General features: G+C 38.6%; 1 protein-coding gene across 7 annotated transcripts in view; it reads left to right on the top strand.

Moving 5' to 3' along the window:
- Positions 1-21,425, top strand: part of SIPA1L1 (signal induced proliferation associated 1 like 1) — a 186,746-nt gene that overhangs the window by 72,753 nt on the left and 92,568 nt on the right. For all 7 annotated transcript variants that reach the window (XM_060095913.1, XM_060095912.1, XM_060095911.1 and 4 more), the window contains exons 4-5: positions 3,909-4,097; positions 17,600-17,774. In XM_060095913.1, the coding sequence (XP_059951896.1) occupies positions 3,909-4,097; positions 17,600-17,774 (364 nt within the window). The remainder of the gene's footprint in view (positions 1-3,908; positions 4,098-17,599; positions 17,775-21,425) is intronic.

Here is a 21,425-nt window from a genome sequence, read left to right as displayed (position 1 = left end):
TGCAGTTACAATTAAACCACACTTAAGGCTTCTCTCTAGTCCTGTAGTTCAGTCCTTTTCCTGCCAACCCCTTCGACGGTCCATGGGGCCACTTCCTTACCCTTTGATTGAAACATCCAAGCCAAATGTTGTTCATGGTTCAAAAACCCATTACCACCAGTTTTCATGTTCAAATTAATGTTTAACCAGTGACAACCCCATTGTTACAATTGCTCAAGCCAGAGACCTTGAGGCCACTTTTGACTCCTCTCTTCTCCTTCCTCCTGCTCCCACATCGGGTGTGTCCACAAAAGTGGTTGACTTTGTCTTCAAAATGTATCCAGAATTCTACCGCTTCTCCAATCCCACTGCCTCTGCCTGGGCCAAGCCACCATCATCTTTCTCCAAGAACCATTCTTCCTGCTTGTGCCCTTAAGCCCTGCATCCTTTCAAGCCCAGCAGGAGTCCTTTAGAAATGTAATCCACGTCTTGTCATTCCTCAATTCAAAATCCTTTCATGGTTTCCCATCTTCCAAGTTAAAGTCATTCTCCTTGCTAGCCTAGGAGTCCAGACGCATCTGCTTCCGACCTTGACCTCATCTCTGAAAACTCCCCCTCACTCAGTCTTTTCCAGCCACCCTGGCCTCCTTCCAGCCACACTGGCCTCCTTCCCTCGGGGCAATCTCAGGACCCCTCTGTCTCAGGGCTCCGATAGTCCCTATTCCTCTGTATTCAGTGTTCTCCCCAGGCATCCTCGTGGCCACAGCTCTCTTTTCCTTCTGGCCTTTACTCTTAAGTTACAGGGGCCTTCCTTGGCCACTGGATCTAAAATTTCTACTCCCTCATATCTCATTTCATGTCCAATTCCAGGCTTTCTTTTTCTCATGAACACTTAACCACTATCTCATACACTGTACTTACTTACTTGGTTCATTTTGTGACTCTCCCACTCAAATATAAGCTCAGGGAAGATGAGGACTCTGAGAGGTTTGTGACTACGTGCCTGACGCCTCAAACAGCCCTCCCCCTTCATTCCTTCCTTCCTCTCTAACGTTTATTTAATGAATTGCCACTAGCCTTTGTGTAATTTTTTTCATTCCGATAGAAATAATCCTTAAGTGTGGTTTAATTGTAATATTGTTAACACAAATTCGTGTGTGCCCGACGCACAGCGAGGACAAACAAAGTGAAACGTCGGAGTTCGGAGCAGAGAGAGGTTTATCGCAAACCCATGCAAGGAGACAAGGTGGCTCATGCCCTGAAAAGCCTCAAGCTCCTCGAAGGGTTTCGGCAAAGCATTTCTAAAGGCCAGGAGTGGGGGTGGGTCGCAGGGTACGTGATCAGCTTGTGCACGGTTCTCTGACTGGCTGATGGTGAGGCAGCACGGTGGTGTCACAGGGGTTCACATTGTGAGTCCTTAGGCTCCAGGAGGCCTGAGAGAACACCACTGAGGGTAATCAAGTAGTTCTTCCATTCGGTGGGGGGGTTTCACATCTGCAGAACAACTCAGGAAATTTGCATCAAATCTAGGTGCTTCTGAGAGGAGCTAAAGCAGAGGATATGGGGGGAAGGCCCGTCCCGGGAAGGCTCCCATAGGGTCCTGCTCGGTTACAGTATCTTTATGAGAGTTTTCATAGAAATAAACTAATGAAAGTCCTTTGATAGAAATATCTCTAGATGTTGGTTCTGCTCCAGAGCTGCACATTGTAGGATGGGCAGTTCACTCCTTCCCATTGAAGGCAGCTCACTGAGTATATAATAAAGTGAGACTTAATTCTTATGCCTTTGTAGGGGCTTCTCATGCTATTGATTGCTCCTGTTAATAAATCCATTGAGAAAAAAGAAAACATAGTCACCACAGTGACACTGCTGTTGCTTCAGTAGATGGCATCAAGATAACAGAAATACAAACAAATCTCTTTCAGTAGAAATAGGCATTGCACAACAAAGAAACAAAAAAAGAATTTACATGTATTTGGAAGCATGACAGTTTGTTTATGAACAAAATCTGTGGTGTGAGTGCTTTTAAGCATGGGTGCACAGGGATTTAGGAGGATTCTCTTCCTGTTTCTGGAAGTCATTAACAAAAATATCAGTAACACTAGTGATTCGGGTATAAAAAGGAATCATTCCTTTTTGGTTTTCTGCTCTGGCTTTCTTGAGGTGGGCTGCTGTCTTCCTGTGGTGCAGGATTAGCAATGATTAGCGTTCCTCATCTGGGGTTCTTAGCTGGAAATACGTCCAGCCTTTGCAGCCTCCTGTCCCCAGGAGCACGCGAGTTGCTCAGCCGTTTCCGTGATTTAAAAAACGAAACAAAAATTATTTCTGTCAAATTAGATATTAAGTCACAGGAAAAAGATATTTTTTACACAACTGTCATTTGAAAGCAAACTATTTATAAATGAAAGAAAAGATACTAATCAAATGAACGGACTGCAGATACCCCAAGCACCTTTTTCTTGTCTTGAGAGTCAGAGGTTGGTAACCTTGGCTTTTCCTACCCCCATCTCTCTTCTGCATCAGTTGGCACAGTTATAGATTTTACTTCCCTGGTGATTCTTCCTTTGGTTTCCATTTTCCCTGCTAATCCTGTCACACCCTCTGCCTGTTACTTGAAGACGGTTTACAGTTTGTTTCTGTTTTCTCTACCTGTAGTTTCTTCCTCGGGCAGTTCATCTTATTTGCCAACTGAATTTTCTTACATCATCATCCCTATGCAAGCAAGTTCTGATATGGCCGGTTGGAGCCAGATGAGGTGCACGCCTGTCGGGGTACACTCGGCTCGGGGCTCCGGCCTGCCTGTAGCTTCACCACCCACTGCCCCTTTGGGCTCGCTTAGATCCAGCTAAGCTACAGCAATCGCTCTTTCCCGCTCACACCCCGATCTTTCTCATCCCCACACCTTTGCTCTCTGACACTTTTTGTATAATTTTTCCTAGATTTCAAGGCCCCTTTTCAGTGCCACCCTTTTCCATGAGGGCCTTTCCTTATGCCCTGAGCCACGGTGATCCCTTTTCTGCCTTTGGACTCTTGTAGAACCTGACCTTGTTAAACTTTTCTTAGTAGATATATCCTCCTGAATGGGTATTTCTTAACCTCTCACCCTCTTGCATGCCACACCCAGCCCTCAACATTTGCTCCTGTTGCAGTACAGCGCCTTGTAACCTACACACTTAACAGAAATTCGTTCGACTTAATGAGTTTTTTCTTTAGGTCACCGTACAGTGTTTAAATTATACTGACAACTTTGCCACGTGGAAATGTCTGATAATTAAGACTAGTTTACTTCGACAGATCATTACTTAAGGAAATTCCTTTGCTTATGTTTTTATTTCATAATAATAGAAGGGATCTCAAGACATAAGGGTAAAGCAAAAGTCATTTTAAATGCTGTTCATGGTGCCACTCTACTACCTATAATCACTGTCCTATTGTAGCAGCATTTGGGAATGGGAATAGTTTAAGCTAGTCAACAGTACATTATGAAATTTAAAACTGCCTCTCCCCCCACCTTACGTTTTATAATTCAGAAAGGTGTAACATCTAAATTCTCAGCATTTAGCCTTCAGATATTCTCAGGGATAGCTCCTTCTTAATTTCCTGGTGAGTGTGTGAGTGGCATTGTATAGCTATATGGAGACCTTGAGCTTTCTGAGCTCTCTAGGGAAATACACACTCTATTTGGTATTTAAGGAAGTGTCCTCGGAAGGCTTGATTATGAGTTCTGTTGGACTTGCCTGGGTCTTCTTGAAGGTGTTGGTCTCATTTTTCATATATAAAGTATCTTACATCACTTCCCTCATCCTTTCTCCCTCATTGGCTCAACCAATCAAATGTCATTTCCAGCTCCCTAAGGGGGACCTCAGACTGGGCTTTCAGTGCATTTGATGTATTTGCTCATCTCACTGGAGCACATGTCTCTCTTTCAGCTCATGACACTGAGAGGGTCAGTGCTGGAGGATGCCATACCCTCAACGGCAAAGCATTCGACGGCCCGGGGACTGCCTCTGAAGGAAGTGCTGGAGCACGTGATTCCCGAGCTCAACGTCCAGTGCCTGCGGTTGGCCTTCAACACCCCCAAAGTCACAGAGCAACTCATGAAACTGGATGAACAGGGGGTAAGTGTGGCTTCCAGGGGAGAACATTCTTGCTGCTCAGGTTTCCACTAGGCATCCAGAATACAGACCTGAATAGTTCTTTTTTTTTTTTTTTTTTTTGCGGTACGCGGGCCTCTCACTGTTGTGGCCTCTCCCGTTGCGGAGCACAGGTTCTGGACGCGCAGCCTCAGCGGCCATGGCTCGCGGGCCCAGCCGCTCCGCGGCATGTGGGATCTTCCCGGACCGGGGCACGAACCCTTGTCCCCTGCATTGGCAGGCAGACTCCCAACCACTGCACCACCAGAGAAGCCCTGAATAGTTCTTTTTTGATGGGGAAAACTGATACTATTTTTTGTGAAGGATCTTCTCTTTGCAATTATTGACTTTCTTTTTTCTTAACTCTGAACATTTCTCATCTGTTGAAATTCTCTTTGTCAGGACTGACTGATACAGTACTTAAACAATGTTCAACTCTTTCAGTAATCTTCCATAAATGCAATGAATTTTTCAAATACTCCAGGAATAAGTAGTAGCAATAACAGTAATAACAGTAGCTAACACTAATGAACATAGTCACCAGGCTCTGTTTTAAGTACCTTAATATGTTATCCCAACTATTGTCCCAGCCCCAAGAGAATGATACCATTTTTATCCCCATTTTAGAGATGAGGAATCTGAGACAGAGAGAGGTTCAGTAGTAAGTCCAAGTTCACACAGTTAATAAGTTCAAAGCCTGTACTGGGAGCCACTACTCCACACCATTCTTAAAAGCTTTAATTTTTAGTCTATTAATACCACCAAAAATGTATCTTAGCCGAGGTGTTTAAATAAAAAATTCAAAATTTAAAAAATCTGGGTCCTAATTTTAACAAAATGAGAGTGCTCAAGATTTTCTCACTTCCATATTTTCTGTACTTTAATGTGGAGCCATTGATCCAGATACAAATGAGTGATAGGATAATCCATATAGAGGAGGCAGAAGAGTAGAGAATGCAAAACTATAATCTGGAAAATCCACTAACCGGAGAGTGTATCCACATTCTACTTGGAATCATTTGAGCATATGGGCTAGTTCTATTAGACGTTGTATCTATATACTCTTATTTTAATTCTTTCTTTGAATATTTTAGCCATATAGCGTCCTGGCAGGGAGTGGTAGTAGCTTTCCCATTGCACTTTTTAAAAATTCTTCCCAAAGTAAAATTGGTCCAGTTATTGAATTCCATTTTATAAACAGATTTTGATGGTATTTTTTTAATTAGGAAAAAATTTGAATTTTATTAAAATGAATGGTAGTTCAAAAAATTCAGTTTCAAGGAATATTCAGTCTTTTAAATCAGCTGATAGGAATATATTATTAGGAACCAATATTTGGATGTAACTTTTCTAATCACTGCTCCTTTTGTCCATTCATCTTACTTACTGTAAAGCATAGCTAATGTCTATTTCATATGTGTATTTCAAATAGGCTGTGAGTATCCATGTTTATAACATGTAAATTTGAGCACTTTGAATGCTTCAGAAGACTGCTGATACATAAACTTAACTATTTTGGGTGCTGTTTTTCCAATAAATATTTTGAGTATTTATTCTAACAAAGGAAAAGTAGAAAAATAATGATTAGGTTCAACTTTACTGATTCAGTCTTTTCAGTTACTACACTTTTCAAGGAAAACAGCAACATTTAGACATTGATAATATAATCACATACTGCACATTCTAAATTCAACAGACTATTTTGTGTAAAGGAGGTGTTTTCTTCCTTTTTCCCTTTGTTTTACTTATATTAAATTTAAAAATGGGTGCCCCAATTGTAGACATTGTATGGGCTTTCTGTCACATTTTGTGCCCTCTCTTAGAAAATGTTGGAGATGGGGCTGCTCTGTGATAAACACTATATGGTCCCATCCACACAGGAAAGATGAGAGCAGTATAATGAGATTAACTTAAAGGTACATTTGTTTAATTCACAAAACTGCCCATTATTCTGAAATGATGGGTTTCTTATTCTTGGGGATATTAAACTATCCTTTCCTTCATAAATTATTGATGATAATATGTATTAGTTGTCTTCTTTAATGCCTTCCAGCGAAATTAAAATTTGGCAGTCTAGGTGAGTCTCCCCAATTTTATTTTTGAAATTTTACTAAATTCTGGGCAGTAGAATCTAGATGTTTAAAACCTGCTATTCTGTATGAGCAGCTCTTTATCTGAACTAAGGGACACCACCGCTTGGCCTCTCTTTCCGTTTATATATTTATAGCATTTAAAGCCCAGAATTATACTGATAAAAAACAGAGGACACGTACTTAGGTGTTTAGTCTGGAGAGTCATTTTTTTGGTAGGAAATTTTATTAATGCCTTGAAATCCTTGTGAGAAACTAATTATTTTGGTGCCTTTACAAATACAGATTTTGAAAAAGAAATGCTTGTAAGTGCAGTACATTATGCATTTGAATCTTTGCAAAGCATTTTTAGTTTCCATCTATGTCATCATTTTTTGAAATTTCATGCTTTGTACATCCTTATATTTAAAGAGATTGATAGTATGAATACGAAAAGCTGGACTCACTAAAAGGACCTTCTACATCTCCCTTTAAGTTTTATTTAAATGATTCCTCTAAAATCTTTTCTACTTTAACAGCTCATGTAATTATGCCTGGATAAAGAAAACACTATTTGCTTGCTATATTGTGGCATTTTGCCTTTCAGATCTTTGGTGCTTTTTTCTTTCTTTCTTTCTTTCTTTCTTTTTTTTTTTTTTTATCTTACCATTTAAAAATGAAATGAACAGAAGAACAGATGTAAGTTATATCTATATACTATAAAAGATAGTATTTCACAAAAATATAAAAAGTTGTTTTTCATTTGACTAGACTCTGATATTTATGTGGGAACTGAAGTAGGTATTTTAATTCCCAAAGTTTTAAGAAATGATTATATGCTTTGTGGCTTACCCATGCTTTCACATTCACCTTCCTGATACCTTCCTGGGTCTTTCACTATTGATTGATGTCTATTTCCATTATCATCTAAAGGTCAATAAGAAGATGAAATAACCTGCCAGTGATTTCACTTTGTCAAGCATTTAGAGCAGTTTGTGACCCAGCAAATTTAGATCAACTCTGGATTTAGTTTTTCCATCATGGTCCTACACCTTCACGTATTAGATAATTGAGAGCATCTCTTATGATGAAAACACATTAGATAAATATATATGTTTACTTATTGCACTGTTCTAAGCTCTTTACCAGCATCATCTGATTTAATCCTCACGGTACCCGTGGGCAGTAGGTTCCAGTTAATGGCCTATTTTACGATTGAGAGGATCGAGGCTTTCAGAAGCAGTGCCATTTTCCCTTAGGAGTCCTGAACACTGGAGACGCGTTTGCACGATACTACCTTTTGTTTTTAAGATTTGCAAGTTTTCATCTCTTTTTGCGCATCTCAAATTATTTTGGTCCTCCAAACTACACTGTGAAATATCAGGAATTTCATTACCTATTCAGGCCAACTTTTAAATAATATGGCTAATTCAGTTACTTTTAAATTTGCCATATTAATGCCGTTTTTCTTCATCAGTCATTAAAAAACACCTTTATCTCATCTACCCAGTGCAAGAGAAATGAAAGGTCATTATACCAGGCTCTGTTTCAAGGAGTTCACACGTGTAAAGCACTTACTGCACATGAATAATGATAAAATAATAACTCATTAGTCCTTTACATGCATTATTTCATCTTTATCAGCATCCTGTGAGAAAGCTGCTGTTAGAGGTAGTATAATATACTGTGCTTAACTTTCAGAAGTAAGCGTAACTTTTCAAATTCAATAAATGCTAATTGAGTAACTACTCTTTGCAGATTGTTAAATACTGTAGAAAATAAATAGGCTAGTAAGACACAGCCCTTACCTATGAAGGAGACAAAGTCATAAATTACTGTAATGAAAGGTAGGGTTAATATAATGAGTATAATAAGAGAACTGCAAACAGACAAGCCAGTGGGGCCAAGTCGTGATTGGTTATATGGGTCAGGATGAAACGGACCTTTCATCAGGCTAGAGAATAAGTCGTACGGTGGTCTAGACTCAGAACAATGAGAACAAAGCGCAGCAGGACAGAAGCACAGAATGTGGTTATGGGACAGCAAGCAGTCCTGCTGAGCAGGAGTGTAAGGCAGTAATAAAAACAGATTACTAAGCCAGGAACTGAGCAGTGACTAAGCCAGGAACTGTGTGAAGCAATTCACACAAATTATTTTAATTAACCCTTAGAATCCTTTGATATAGGTGCTATTATTGTTCTTGCTTTGCCGACAAGAGCACCGAGGCACAAAGAGGCGGAAGGACCCACCCCCACCCCCACCCCCCCCGCCCAAGATCACAATTAGGATCTGGTGGAGGCAAGTCTTGCATCCAGGCATTCCGGCTCCAGAGTCCACTTTCTTACCCAATACACTGTACACCCCATCCTCCCCTCCCCTCCCCTCCCCTCCCCTCCCCTCCCCTTGAGTAGAAGAAGGAACTGGAAATATGGATCCAAGTTTTATTGCTACAGGCTACAGTGCCCAATATTAAGTATAACATGTAAAACCCAAATAGGATCAGAAGAGAGCTTAAAAATAAAGTGCAATTGCCGGTTTGCAGAAGAGAAAATCGGAAGACCTGTTTTCATTAGGAAACGTCAAGGTTCATGTACACAGTAGTGATTTTACCTAAATGAGTATCTCCACTGTTTTTCTAGATACTTATTAAAAATACAAAGAAATGAAAATATTTGTTGGATTCTCTATTTAAAATGTTGCCCTTCAAGTTATTGAAGTTAAAGGGGAAAAGTAATCATATCTAATTAGGTCTGTAATACATATCTCAAGAATAGATATAAGGAAAGAAGCAGTATTTATTTGATAATGAATAGCACTGTTCCTTTGATTAAGGGCATGGGTGAAATTCTCTGCTGACTTAGCCTGTTCATTGCCCGGGTGCATTATTCTATTGAAGATGAATGAGTTTGACTAGCCCCATTTCCTGTTTGATTCAGGCAGCTGGATTTAAAGAATGAACCATAGGGAAAACAATTTTTCCAAAACCTATTTCCTATGAATGAAGCTTTGGCAGAACAATTACCATTTCTGAAATTTCAGTCTTCTTCTAGATTATGGTATCAGCTAATGCATGTTGAAAGTTCAGATGGCCACCAGATGGGTTCCATATGTACATTATCAGGAAGACATATACGCGACTGTCCTCAGGTCAGAGAAAGGAGACAGTGGCATTGGTTGCTTTGTCTCGTCTGTTCACAAGTAATGATTACACGGGCTCATCCATGCTCTTTTGCCTGGCTGAGGCTGGGGTGGGTGACTGGATGGGGTCCTTTCCAGTAGTAAGATTTATGATTAACGTGACTGAGAGCAGTAGCATTTGGAAGACGTTTGGCTGGGTAGGACTGCAGTTTGCAGTTGAAGGAGCTCAGCATGGCTAAGACTTGCAGTGAGGATTCTTTGGTTCACAATCCAAAAAGACAGAGGAACTGTTTGCAGATATTTCAGTCTTCTTGATTTTTAAACTGTGAATTGTGCTTTAAATTCAGCTTTAAAATAAAAAGTTAAACTAGTTTCCTTCGTACAGGACTTTAATTAGCTAATATCTTCAAATGATCCAAAAATCAAAGTATTTACATTGAGGGATCCCATTTCCACCCTGTTCCTATCCCTCACCTCTCTTCTCCCCTATATTACCACTTTTATTAGTTTCTTGTGTATTTCTATGTTTCTTTATACAGATATACCAGATATGCATATGTAGTCTTAGTTCCCTTTTTTTTTTTTGTGGTACATGGGCCTCTCACTGCCATGGCCTCTCCCATTGTGGAGCACAGGCTCCGGGTGCGCAGGCCCAGCGGCCATGGCTCACGGGCCCAGCCGCTCCGCGGCACGCGGGATCCTCCTGGACGCGGGCACGAAGCCGTGCCCCCTGCATCAGCAGGCGGACTCCCAACCACTGCACCACCAGGGAAGCCCCAGTTCCCTTTTTCTTATACAAAATATAGCATGCTGTAAACATTTGCTTTTTCACTTAGTAATATATTTTGGAGATCTTTCTATGTCAGTACACAGAAAGTTTTCCCATTGTTTTTATGGCTGCATAATATTCTGTTTTGTTGCTGTACCATAGTTTACTTCATTAGTTCCTCTATTAATGGACGTTTAGATGGATAACAGTCTTTTCCTATCACAGACAGTGCTCAATGAAGAGCCTTTTCCTATGTAATTGAAATTCATCTTAATGTCAAATCAATACAAGTACATACATAAATCATCATTTTAATACCCAATATGAAGCTTTCTATTTTTGTGAGAACTTTTGCACAGCATGTTATTAGATAAGATTATTGTGTGTGTATAGATTATTTCCTTTACATTATTCCAAAGATAAAAATAGATTAGAATATGTCTCTGCACATGTATATAAATAATTTTGACAGCATCTCTGTCAGATTTTTTTTAAATGATCTTTCTACCCAGTATCCATATGTCATTTTTTAAAGCAATTTGATTTTTGGTAGTAAATTTCAATGAAGATAAATTTTCTGACTAGCATTTTTTTGCCCCCAACACTGAATTTTTCCAGTCTCTTTGTCATTCTTTTTGGAGGACAATACAGGGATAGATCTTTAGGAAGTAGTTAAGACAGTTATCATGTTTATGAAGAACAAGCCAAAGTAAATGCTATCAATGTGAATCATGAGGATTTGAAAAAATGACCAAGGTCTTCATGTCCAGTAATGGCAGAGTAGCTTGTCTCAGACCAGCCCACCCACTGAGAATAACCAGAAACACTGGACAAAGTGTTTTTTAAAAATAAATTTGGACTTTTGCTTTTGGAAGTATGGGGTAGCTGTAATTTTCCCCTATTCTTCCTGCTAAGTACAGCTAAAAACCTTGTACACTGTATATAAAGCAAACATGAATCTGATAGGTGGAATGAAGGAAGCAGATTGGCTGGGGAACTTGGGATAAGGAACGACATAGTGGTCACTCATGATAAGAACGGAAATAGAGAGGAACTTCCTCAGCTTGATTAAAAACAGCTACAAAAACCCTACAGCTTACATCATAGTTGGTGAAAGACTTAATGGGAACAAGTCAAGGATGTACAGTCTCTATTGCTATTCAACACAGTACTAGAAGTTCTAGTCAGTACAATAAGGCAAGAAAAGGAAATAAAAGTCAGGTGGATAAAGAAAAGGAAAATATAAAATTGTCCCTATGTCAAATGACATGATAGTCTATGTACAAAACCCCAAGGAATCTACAAAAACTTTCTAGAATTGCAAGGTGTGTACAGCAAGGTTGTATGATTCAACATCAACTCAACAGAAATCAGTTGGATCTCTTTTAATGAACATGTGGAAACTGAAAATAAAATACAATACCATTTACAATCCTTCAATAAAAAATGAAATAGCTGGGTATATACCTAACAAAACATGTTTAGGACTTGTATGCTGAAAACTATAAAACACTGATGAAAGAACTCACAGAAGACTTAAATAAAATAAAGAGACATACCATGTACTTGGATTGAAAGACTCAACCTATTAATGATGTCAGTTCTCCCCTAATTGATATCAGTTTAACACAATCGGTATCAAAATCCTGGCAAGATTTTTGAAATTATAGACAAGATTATTCTGAAGTTTATATTGAAAGGCAAAGGAACTAGAATAGCCAAAACAATTTTGAAAAAGAATAAAGTGGGAGGAATCATTCTACGTGATTTCATTATATTATATTGGTATAACTACAGTAATCAAGACTGTGTCTTATTGGAAGGGTAGATGCATGGATCGGTGGAACAGAATAGAGAAACCAGAAATAGCTCCACACAAATATATCCAACTGATTTTTTTGACAAAGGTGGAGGAAGGATAGGCTTTTCAAACAAGGGTGCCAGAACAATTACATAGACAAAATAATGAACTTGACCTAAATCTCACACATTATACAGAAATTTATTCAAACAGATCATAGTTTGAAATGTAAAACTATAAAAATTTTTGACAAAAACATAGGAGAAAATTGGGGGGACCTGAGGATTGGTGAAGAGTTCCTAGATATAACACCAAAAAATATTTCTTTTCTATACTTAGTCTAGAAAAGAAATAATTGAGAAATTTGGGTTCATCAAAATTAAATCATCCTACAGCACTTTTTCCTTGGACATTTGCTGATTTGTAAGAGGCTTGGGGCTTAAATATAGCATAAAGCTGCAGATAAGAAGTTAGGTGACAGTTCAGAGTTTTCATTAATTTCATGGGGGCTGCAGAAATAAAAGATAGAGATCAAGGGTCACTGGAGAACTTGGGATTTGTTTTTAAAAAATCAAATTGAAATTCTAGAACTGAAAAAACAAAAGCAAAAAGTTAAAATCTCAGCAGATGGGTTAAAGCACATTAGACACAGCAGAAAACTGATGAATTGAAGTTACCAGCAAATTTTTAACTGAAGAATGTAGACAAGAACACATGAGAAATACAGAAAAGTGCCTAAAAGACATGTGGGCCATAGTGAAATACATGTATGTAATGGAATTCCCAGGAGGAGAAGAGAAATTAAAGCAATATTTGGGGACAGAATTGATGTCTGAAGAAACCAGTAAAGAAGTTTCCAAAACTGATGAAACCATGAATTGAGACAGAATCAAGGAGCTGTGCCTACTGTAAGCAGGATAAATACAAAGAAAATCAGATGTAGGCCCATCATAGTAAAAAATGCTGAAATTAAAAGAAAAAGAAAAAATCTTAAAAATAGCCAGAGGAAAAAATACCTTCAAAGAAGAACAGTAAGACAGACAATTGGATTAAAATTAACCATTTCCTGAGCTATAAAGCATAATGAAAAGGTGGAAGCCACATTTCTAGAATGCTGAAAGAGAAGAACTCTCACTAGGAATTTTACCCAGGAAAAATATTCTTTTAAAATGTAGGCAAACCTATTTACAGTGGGAAAAAAAAACAGCAGTGATTGTCTGAGGCTGTTAGTTGATGCAGGGATAGACAACAAATGGGAACCACGAAACTTGGTGTGTTAGAAATGTTCTGTGTTTTGATTGGGTTGGAGGTTTATTAGAAATCATTAAACTGTGTATGCCTCAAATGGATGCAGTTTACCGTTCAGAAATTATATACCAGTAGTTGACTTTAAAATGGAGTCAGATTTCTGTTTCCAGCCAAGATTAAAAGAGAAGGACTAGTTTACTTTCGCATCTGAAACAACTTTTAAAAGCTAGGCAAAACAATGAAACATTGGTTTTTATGACCTTGGACGTCAGGCAACAAATGACCGTGATCTCTGAGAGGTGGGAACCAAATGAACAGTAACATTGCACCAGCTTTCTTCCTGAAGAGAGTTTCCAGGCTGTGGAGCTGGGAGGGGCACCCACTTGAAGCCCAGGGCTCTTCCTGAGTAGAGATTGAGATGTGAGTCCAGGGAGATAAAAGATTTGCAGAGCTGAGTACTGGTAAGTACATGTATTTGAGGAAACTATTTGTGGCCAGGGTAAGAACCACCCTAAGATTGAAGGGGGCAAATCCTCAGACCTCAGCCTGGCTGAGAATAGTTCCTTCTCCCACCAGGCAATCTGGAAAACCTCATACATAGTTCACATAGCATTGGGTAAAGTCTCAAAATGACTTTGCCTCAATAATGGGGCAAAATTAACCTCAAATTAAATGCTGCTCTATTAAGACCTGTCAGAGTTTAAAAGGAAGAACTGAAAGGATCAAACTATTTCCAATTAACTGTGTCCCAGAACAGAGCTCAAGCATCTCTCAAGGGTTCATGACCCACATTTTGAGAACTGCTGGACAATGAAATACCTCATAGTGACTGTTTTAAATCTCTGGATTACATCAGACAATTTAAAAGATTTTATAAGAAGGGAAGAACTGGGTTGTTCTCATGGTCTGTGCTGCCCCCAGTGGCCTTCCTCTGGCTGTGACATCAGGAAAGAAGAGGTGAAAATATGGGAACTTCTTAAGAGGTCTCTGAGAACTTGGTTATTCAAACCTGTTTCTATTGGTAGAGGACTCTGACTTTATCATCCATCTTTCCAGGAACTCAGGGCTGCGTAAGTCAGATTTTGCAGTACCTGTTTCTTTGATTCTTTGTTCAAGTGCCTATTTTATGAGAGGAAGAGCAATTTTTGTACTGTTGGTTCCCAGCTGTGGGAGCCCAACGTCACTTTTGGTGGGTGTTGAAAGACACTTTCTTTATTGAGACTCAAGACTTTCAAACGGAACCTTGGTCCTGTTGGATTGACCATCATCACTTTTTACAATGCAAACATTTGTTGAGCATCCAAACACTTCCATCAGTGCTCCGTATGAACAGTAGATACGCAAGGATGGAACTGTACAGCATGACTTCACGGTCATCCAAAAGCAAAATCCTAAACTGTGGATAAACCGAACCTGTTTCCGAGATGGCTTCTGGCGTCATCATAACTCTATTTTGAGCATTACAGGAAAGTATTATGTATTCATATACATAAATCCATACAGATGTGTTTGTGTGTGTCTCAAAAAAAAATAGTGTTTTATATAACCTGAGAGCAATTCCAAATCCCCAAACCATAGCTCTAAACTCCATTTCCATTTGCTCCTTCTCTTGAAATATTCCTTATTATACTTACATAACTCCCCCTTAACAACTTCTCGTATTCTGGGCAGGGAACAAGGTTGCTATCTGAAGATACTAGGAGCCTGAGTTCACAGAATACCCACCTATCTCGACTTTATTGCAGCAGAAACAAGGATACAGTCGTAGTGTCACCTTCCAGGACAGAGCACTGACATTTGGCACTGTTTAGAGGAAACTTGACATTCCAACAGATTTCCTCATCCTCTTGAAGGAGCCTTCCTTTCACAGCCAGCAAATACCAGTCTGTTCTCCTGTCTGCAGGTGGAGCTCACTAGAGTGTGAGAAACCTGTCAAAAGAAGGCAGTGCCCTGTCTCATTGTCCTTGCATTCTGCTTCTACAGTGGTTTGGGGGAAGTTCCGTTACTTATCTTCTCTCTCAACTCTTTTTTCATATATGTAAATGAATCCTCTTGAACATTGCACAGTGAAATCTTAGGCCTTTATCTAAGAAGTTTAAAAAGCCACCCACAAATCCAATATCACTGCGATGCTTTCCACTGAACAGGGTGACTTTTGTTTTGCATTGTTGCAAGAGAAGGCTGATCTGGGAGGCACAGAGCCAAAGAGCAAATAACTCCAAGCTCCAGATTGCTTCTTTTCTTTGACAGTTCTCCCTGCAGGGGGAGAGTAAGAATCTGGCTTCATTAAGGACTTCTTTTGTAACAGACATAGAGCCTACCACTACTTTTTTATTTGTTGAGACCTAATAGGATACTCAGCTGAATTCTAAAGCCAAGATGAAATCGCTACCTGTGGGAGTTCCCCTCTAAGTATTAGTAACATTCAGACCTTTGAAGGAGGCCAGCTGCCAGTGGTATGTGGTAGGTTTTACTTTCTTTTTCTTTACTGCATGTGGCATACAAAAAAAATGAACTAAATCCTAAATGTGTTTCTGTTAATAATTAAAATGAAGTAGCAATAATGCAAGGTTGGATGCTATTTTAAAAAGATTCTGACATTGGTATATCCAATTATTTGCAAGTTTCAATTTGGAACTTTGCCTTCCACTTGTGAAAGTAGGCAGGGTAAAATCAATTCTGCACAATTATAGAAGTCCTAAGGAGCTCTCATGTCTATGGGTCATGTAAAAGCTGCGGAACCTTCCTTGTCAACTAGTTAGCATGCAGTGGAGAGGGGGGAAAGCAAGCAGGAGTTCCCTCATGACATTTTCTAGTTATCACCATTCTGAACCATTTGGTTTAGAAAGTTGAAAAAGAGTTGCTTAGGTTCACAGTCTCTTGTGTAAAACAATAGGAGCTGGATATGTTTCAGAATTAAGAAAGGTCCAGCTTTAGAAGGATAATAAAATACATGCAGCATGGAGTAATAGTCCCCAGGATCTGGAGCAGCACCCCACAATCAAACATTAATATTTCCAAAAAAAATGAATATTCACAGAAAGAGGAATAAATTAAAAAGTATTACTGTCAGCTCATATCAAGTTTTACTGCCAAATGTATTTGCTTAAATTTGGTTTTCAACTGTGGAATTGCTAATAAGGGGCCATGGACATACGTTGCAGTGACAGAAATAGAGCACGACAAGCCTGGTTGAGTCCTGGTAATATTTAATAGAGCCGAATCACAGGGCTGATAATTTATGATCTCTCCCCACTGGACCAGTTACTTGCTTTTCCCTTTTCTGACCTTCTCTTTGCATATCTGTCAAACAGGGATAATATTTGCTTTGTAGGCTTTTATGAGGATAAGATAATGTAAGTTAAACACTAAACAGTGGTTGGCAGACAGTGGCTGTTCAATAAATGTTAGCTGTTAAAATTTTGCCTCTTCTCTTCCCCCTTCCCTTTTTATGAGATAAAAATTTACTGATACAGTGGTTTCAGTGCTACTCTGGAAACAGGCCTAAGTGATATGGATTGCCCTGATTTTACTGGAGAATTAAAAGTCTAAATTTTAAGATTGAAAACTCATTTAGTGTTAAATGACTACTACAACTTTAAAATTTGTTTATAGAATGACTAAACTTTTCAGTGATGAATGAGTGTTTCTATTAATGTTATATCATATTTAAATTTCTTGAATGCTTTGTTTTAACTGTATTGGAGGAAGGAATATTTACCACTAGCTGATTTGCCATTATGAGGCCCCTTTTAAAGTTTCTATCCAGGTACTCATCTTTTAGAAAAATATTTGAAAAGCATAGTGTTGATGATGCTAGTGCTCTCACAAAGATATAACCAAGGTTTATAATTTAATATATTGGAAAAGTGGCATTAGGAGATAAGTCTTTTCCAATTTTACCCCCCCAAATTTTATAAGAACTTTAATGGGCTTTTAGTGCAAAACAGTTTAAAGTAACTTTTGTAAACAGAAATAGACCCACAGACATAGAAAATAAACTTATGGTTACCAAAGGGAGAAGCAGGGGAGTGATAAATTAGGAGTGTGAGATTAAAATATACACACGACTATATATAAAATAGATAACCAACAAGGACCTACTGTATAGCACAGTGAACTACACTCAATATTTTGTAATAACCTATAAGGGAAAGGAATCTGAAAAAGAATGTGTGTGTGTGTGTGTAACTGAATCACTTTGCTGTTCACTGAAACTAACAACGTTGTAAATCAACTATACTTCAATTAAAAAATAAAGTATCTTTTGTAAAGTAGGCCTTTACTTTTAAATGTTTAAGGCCTCCCTTTTTAAAAGGGGAAGAACGAAAGCAGAAGGATTTCAAGAGAAGAAAGAGGTTAGCTTACTTGATGGGCCTATGGCCTACAAGACTTATTAGCATTTAAGCGGACAGAGTGGGTCTGCCTATATTTATATGCATTGTATCACCTGCCTTCACAGCTGAACTATCAGCAGAAAGTAGGCATCATGTACTGCAAAGCTGGACAGAGCACGGAAGAAGAGATGTACAACAATGAATCAGCCGGCCCAGCCTTTGAGGAATTCCTCCAGCTATTGGGAGAACGCGTTCGGCTCAAAGGATTTGAGAAGTATCGTGCGCAGCTTGACACCAAAAGTAAGAAATACTTATACCCTCCTACTAGGCTTATTGTCCTCCTGCTGTGTTGATGTTCACCTGGTAAGTTGCCTGTAAAACAACATTGCCACTTACTGTAGAAAACTTCTGGTGATGGGGGAGAGGAAGCCAGGGAAGGAAGATGTGGCTCTAAAACAATTGAAGACCATAGTCAAAGTAGCTAGGATTGGACTTTAAAAAAAATAGTGTTATCAGAAATGTGGAAGGTGGAAAGCAGTGGATGGAGATCATGCAGAATTGCCCCTGGATAATGTTGCATAAATTTCACTATATTTAGCTGAAAAACTCCAGCAACTTAAAACCATCTGGTTGCAAGCCCTAGAATTTTTGACTTTCATTAACTCATTTCATAATCCTTGTGCATATCTGTGTAGTCAGTCATTGTATGGTTTTCTTAATCATTTTTATATTTTAATATCTAGAGGTATTTTTGTTTATTTATTTCCTGTTATTATTGTCCATAGTCTAACTTAATCTCTAAGAAAATAGGCTTAGCTTTGGTATTAGCTTGGCTCGTAAAATGTGTTGATTCAAAGCACAATAGTGCAGCAGTCTGTTTAGCTACAGCTCATGAACATAGAGGTTTGTCCCTTCCCATTCCCAGGTGGTTAATAAAAGAGTTATGTTCTCAAGTATCTAGAGTATGTTGACTTCTGCTATGCGTCTGTGTGAAGGCAATTTTAAATTTTATCTCAAAATCCATCCATAGACACCTGTGACCTGTTTTTCTTTGAGAGGGTCTTTGGATTAGCACATCTGTATTGCAGTCTATAGTAATCGCTCTGATTTTCTGTACAGGAAATTAAATAAGGAGTTGAGTCATGAAAACAGAAAAGTATTCATAAACTCTACTGCAGGGAAGAATTTCCTGTTGCCATGGTTTTGCTGTTGCCAACTTGGAAACGACATGCAGGAGAACCTATGAAAAACCATAAATAGCTAGACTCTTAAATATTATTTTAACGTTCCGTACTCTGCTTGCAGCTGCATAATATGTTAAATCTCAATATGCCCTTAAACTCTTTTTATCAAGATATTTTGACATTTCCTTTGTAATTCCTTCAAGTTGTCCCGATTTGTTGGGTTATGTAAATTATCACCACAAAGAGCTATTAAAAGGGTCTGGGAAGAAAATGTAATAAGCGCCTTGATTCTGTCAATGAATGGCTAGATTGGGAGTTGGTAAGATTATTTATTATTTGTGTATTTACACGGTCCCAGCCATCTCTTGATGATGAAGGGCAATGTGAGAAATGTATAGCAAGGGCAGACTTAAGCAATATGGCACTGAGTAAGTCAGTGGAATAAGCAAAATAAGCACTTTGCACATTTTGCCCCAATATGCCAGTAACTGCAAAGGCCTGGATCAGCAAACTGCCTCTAATGGCACATTTTTCAGTTATGTAATACATTCATCTGGGAAGGGTTCCTTTTCACTGAACTACTCTCCTTTAAGGCTCCTTGTAACCTTCTGAGGCATAGCTCCTGAGAAAGAGGGTTCAGTTTCCTTTTCTATCCTTTCAGAGGGTCAAGTTTCCTAAAGTGAATGAAAAGTAGGGAAGTGTTTCCATTCTAAAGCCAGAAGAAGACAGTATGCATATTTATCTCTCTTACTCCAAGCTAGAAGAGACCATTAGCCTCATCACTTAAATGGGTATTAAACAAAAACAGACCACAGAAATGGGGATCAACAAGCCTCTGCACTCTCCCCAGCAGCCTCCTACTGGCCATGACACACCCAGAGGTGAGACTTTGTTCTGTGTACTGTGAGATAAGCTCACCACATCTTACCTAACTTTATGTTGTGCTAGGAAACTCTTTCAATATGATCTTTAAAAAGAGAAAATGCTTTACAGAACATGTGTTCCTAAAGGATCACTCCATCTCCATATGACAGTGTAGTTGTCACTTGGATCTGTGGATTTGTAGCCTTCATCAAATTAAAATATTACTTGCCAAACTCATTTTTTAATTTTTCTGCACCCTCCACCTTCTGAATCTCTAATTACACATAAATTAGGTCACTTACCAGTTGTGATTTGATTTTTAAACTTTTTTTTCCCCTCTGTGCTTGTGTTTGGATAATTCCAATTAATGCATTTAAGGCACTGTATTTTTCTTTTCTTCCATAGTGTCTTAATCTGCTATTATCCAATCTAGTGAAATTTTCATTTCAGATATTGTGATTTTCAGGTCTAGAAGTTGCATTTGGGTTTTCTTTTTCTCTTTTGGGGGGGTTCTCTTTTCTTATATTTTCCATATTATTCTCATTCAGTTCATGTCCTCCTTTTAAAACCTTGAACATATTTATAATAGCTGTTTTAAAGTCTTTGTGTGCTAATTCCATCATCCCTGTCATTTGGGGTCTCCCTTTAACAAATTTTCTCCTGTTTTTGAGTTACATTTTACTGCTTCATCTGTCTGGTTATTTTTGATTGGATAGTGGACATTGCGAATGTTTCATCATTGAGGACCTGGATTTTGTTGTCTTCTTTAAAGAGTGTCGTTTTATTTTGGTGGGCAATTAATTTAATTATAGAACAGCTTGACCTTTATGAATCTTGTTCTTAGGCTTTTTTAAAGCATACCTAGAGTAGCCTTTACTCTCTGGCTAATTTAGCCCTCCTGCTAAGGCACCTGATGAATACCAGCATATTCAGTGAGGTGTCTCTGCTGTGGTCAGTCAGAAGTTGAATGACTTCTACCCCTGTGTGAACTATGAGAATTGTTTGGCTGACAAATCTCTGGTAGTTGTTATTTCCCCAATAGTTTTTCTTTTCTTTTCTTTTATTTTAATTGAGAGATGATTGACATATAACACTGTATTAGTTTTGGGTGTACAACATAATGATTCAGTATTTGTATATATCCCGAAATGATCACCAAAATAAGTCTAGTTAACATCTGTCACCATACCTAGTTTACACAATTTTATTTTCTTATGATGAAAACCCTTAAGATCTACTCTCTCAGCAACTTTCATTTATGAAATACAGTGTTATTAACTGTAGTCACCATGGTGTACATTACCTTAATGTTTTTTCTTTCCCTGGCTTTTAGAACCTCACTCTATGCTTGTGCAGCTTAATATTCAGCCCAAGACTCAAGGGAACCCCTGTGTAGATTTCTGAGCCTCTTTCACTGTGTGGTTTCCTCTTCTTCAGTATTCTGCCCAGCAAATATCAGCCACCTCAACCTTCCAAGCCTCCAGCATGTTTTAGCTCCCCTCTTCAAATCCCTGCTCTGTGCCATTGTTTTGAAAGTACTTCCAGGTAGAAAGCTGGGTGGGGATCATAGGGCTCACCTTCTTTGATACTTTTTTCTCAGGGAACACTATCCAATGCTGCCTATTGTAAAATGTCTGAAAAAAAGTTGTTTCAGATATTTTGTCTATTTTTCTATTTATTTACAATGGGAGAGCAGGTCCTATACCAAGTGCTGTTATGGCCAGAAGTAGAAGTCTTAGATACTTGTTACATGTCATCTCATTTAATCCCCACAAACTCTGCTAGATGCCAGTTATCCCCATTTTACAGAATTGGCTTCTTTAGATTAACTAACATGCCCAAGGTTAGTCAGCTAGTAAGCATTAAGGAGGGAGAACAGGTCCTAGTGTTATGGTTAACGACG

This window comes from Mesoplodon densirostris, chromosome 4 (genome assembly GCF_025265405.1).
Source record: "Mesoplodon densirostris isolate mMesDen1 chromosome 4, mMesDen1 primary haplotype, whole genome shotgun sequence".
Taxonomy (NCBI): Eukaryota; Metazoa; Chordata; class Mammalia; order Artiodactyla; family Ziphiidae; genus Mesoplodon; species Mesoplodon densirostris.
Note: the sequence above shows the minus strand (reverse complement) of the source record. Positions and strands in the feature narration are given on the sequence as shown.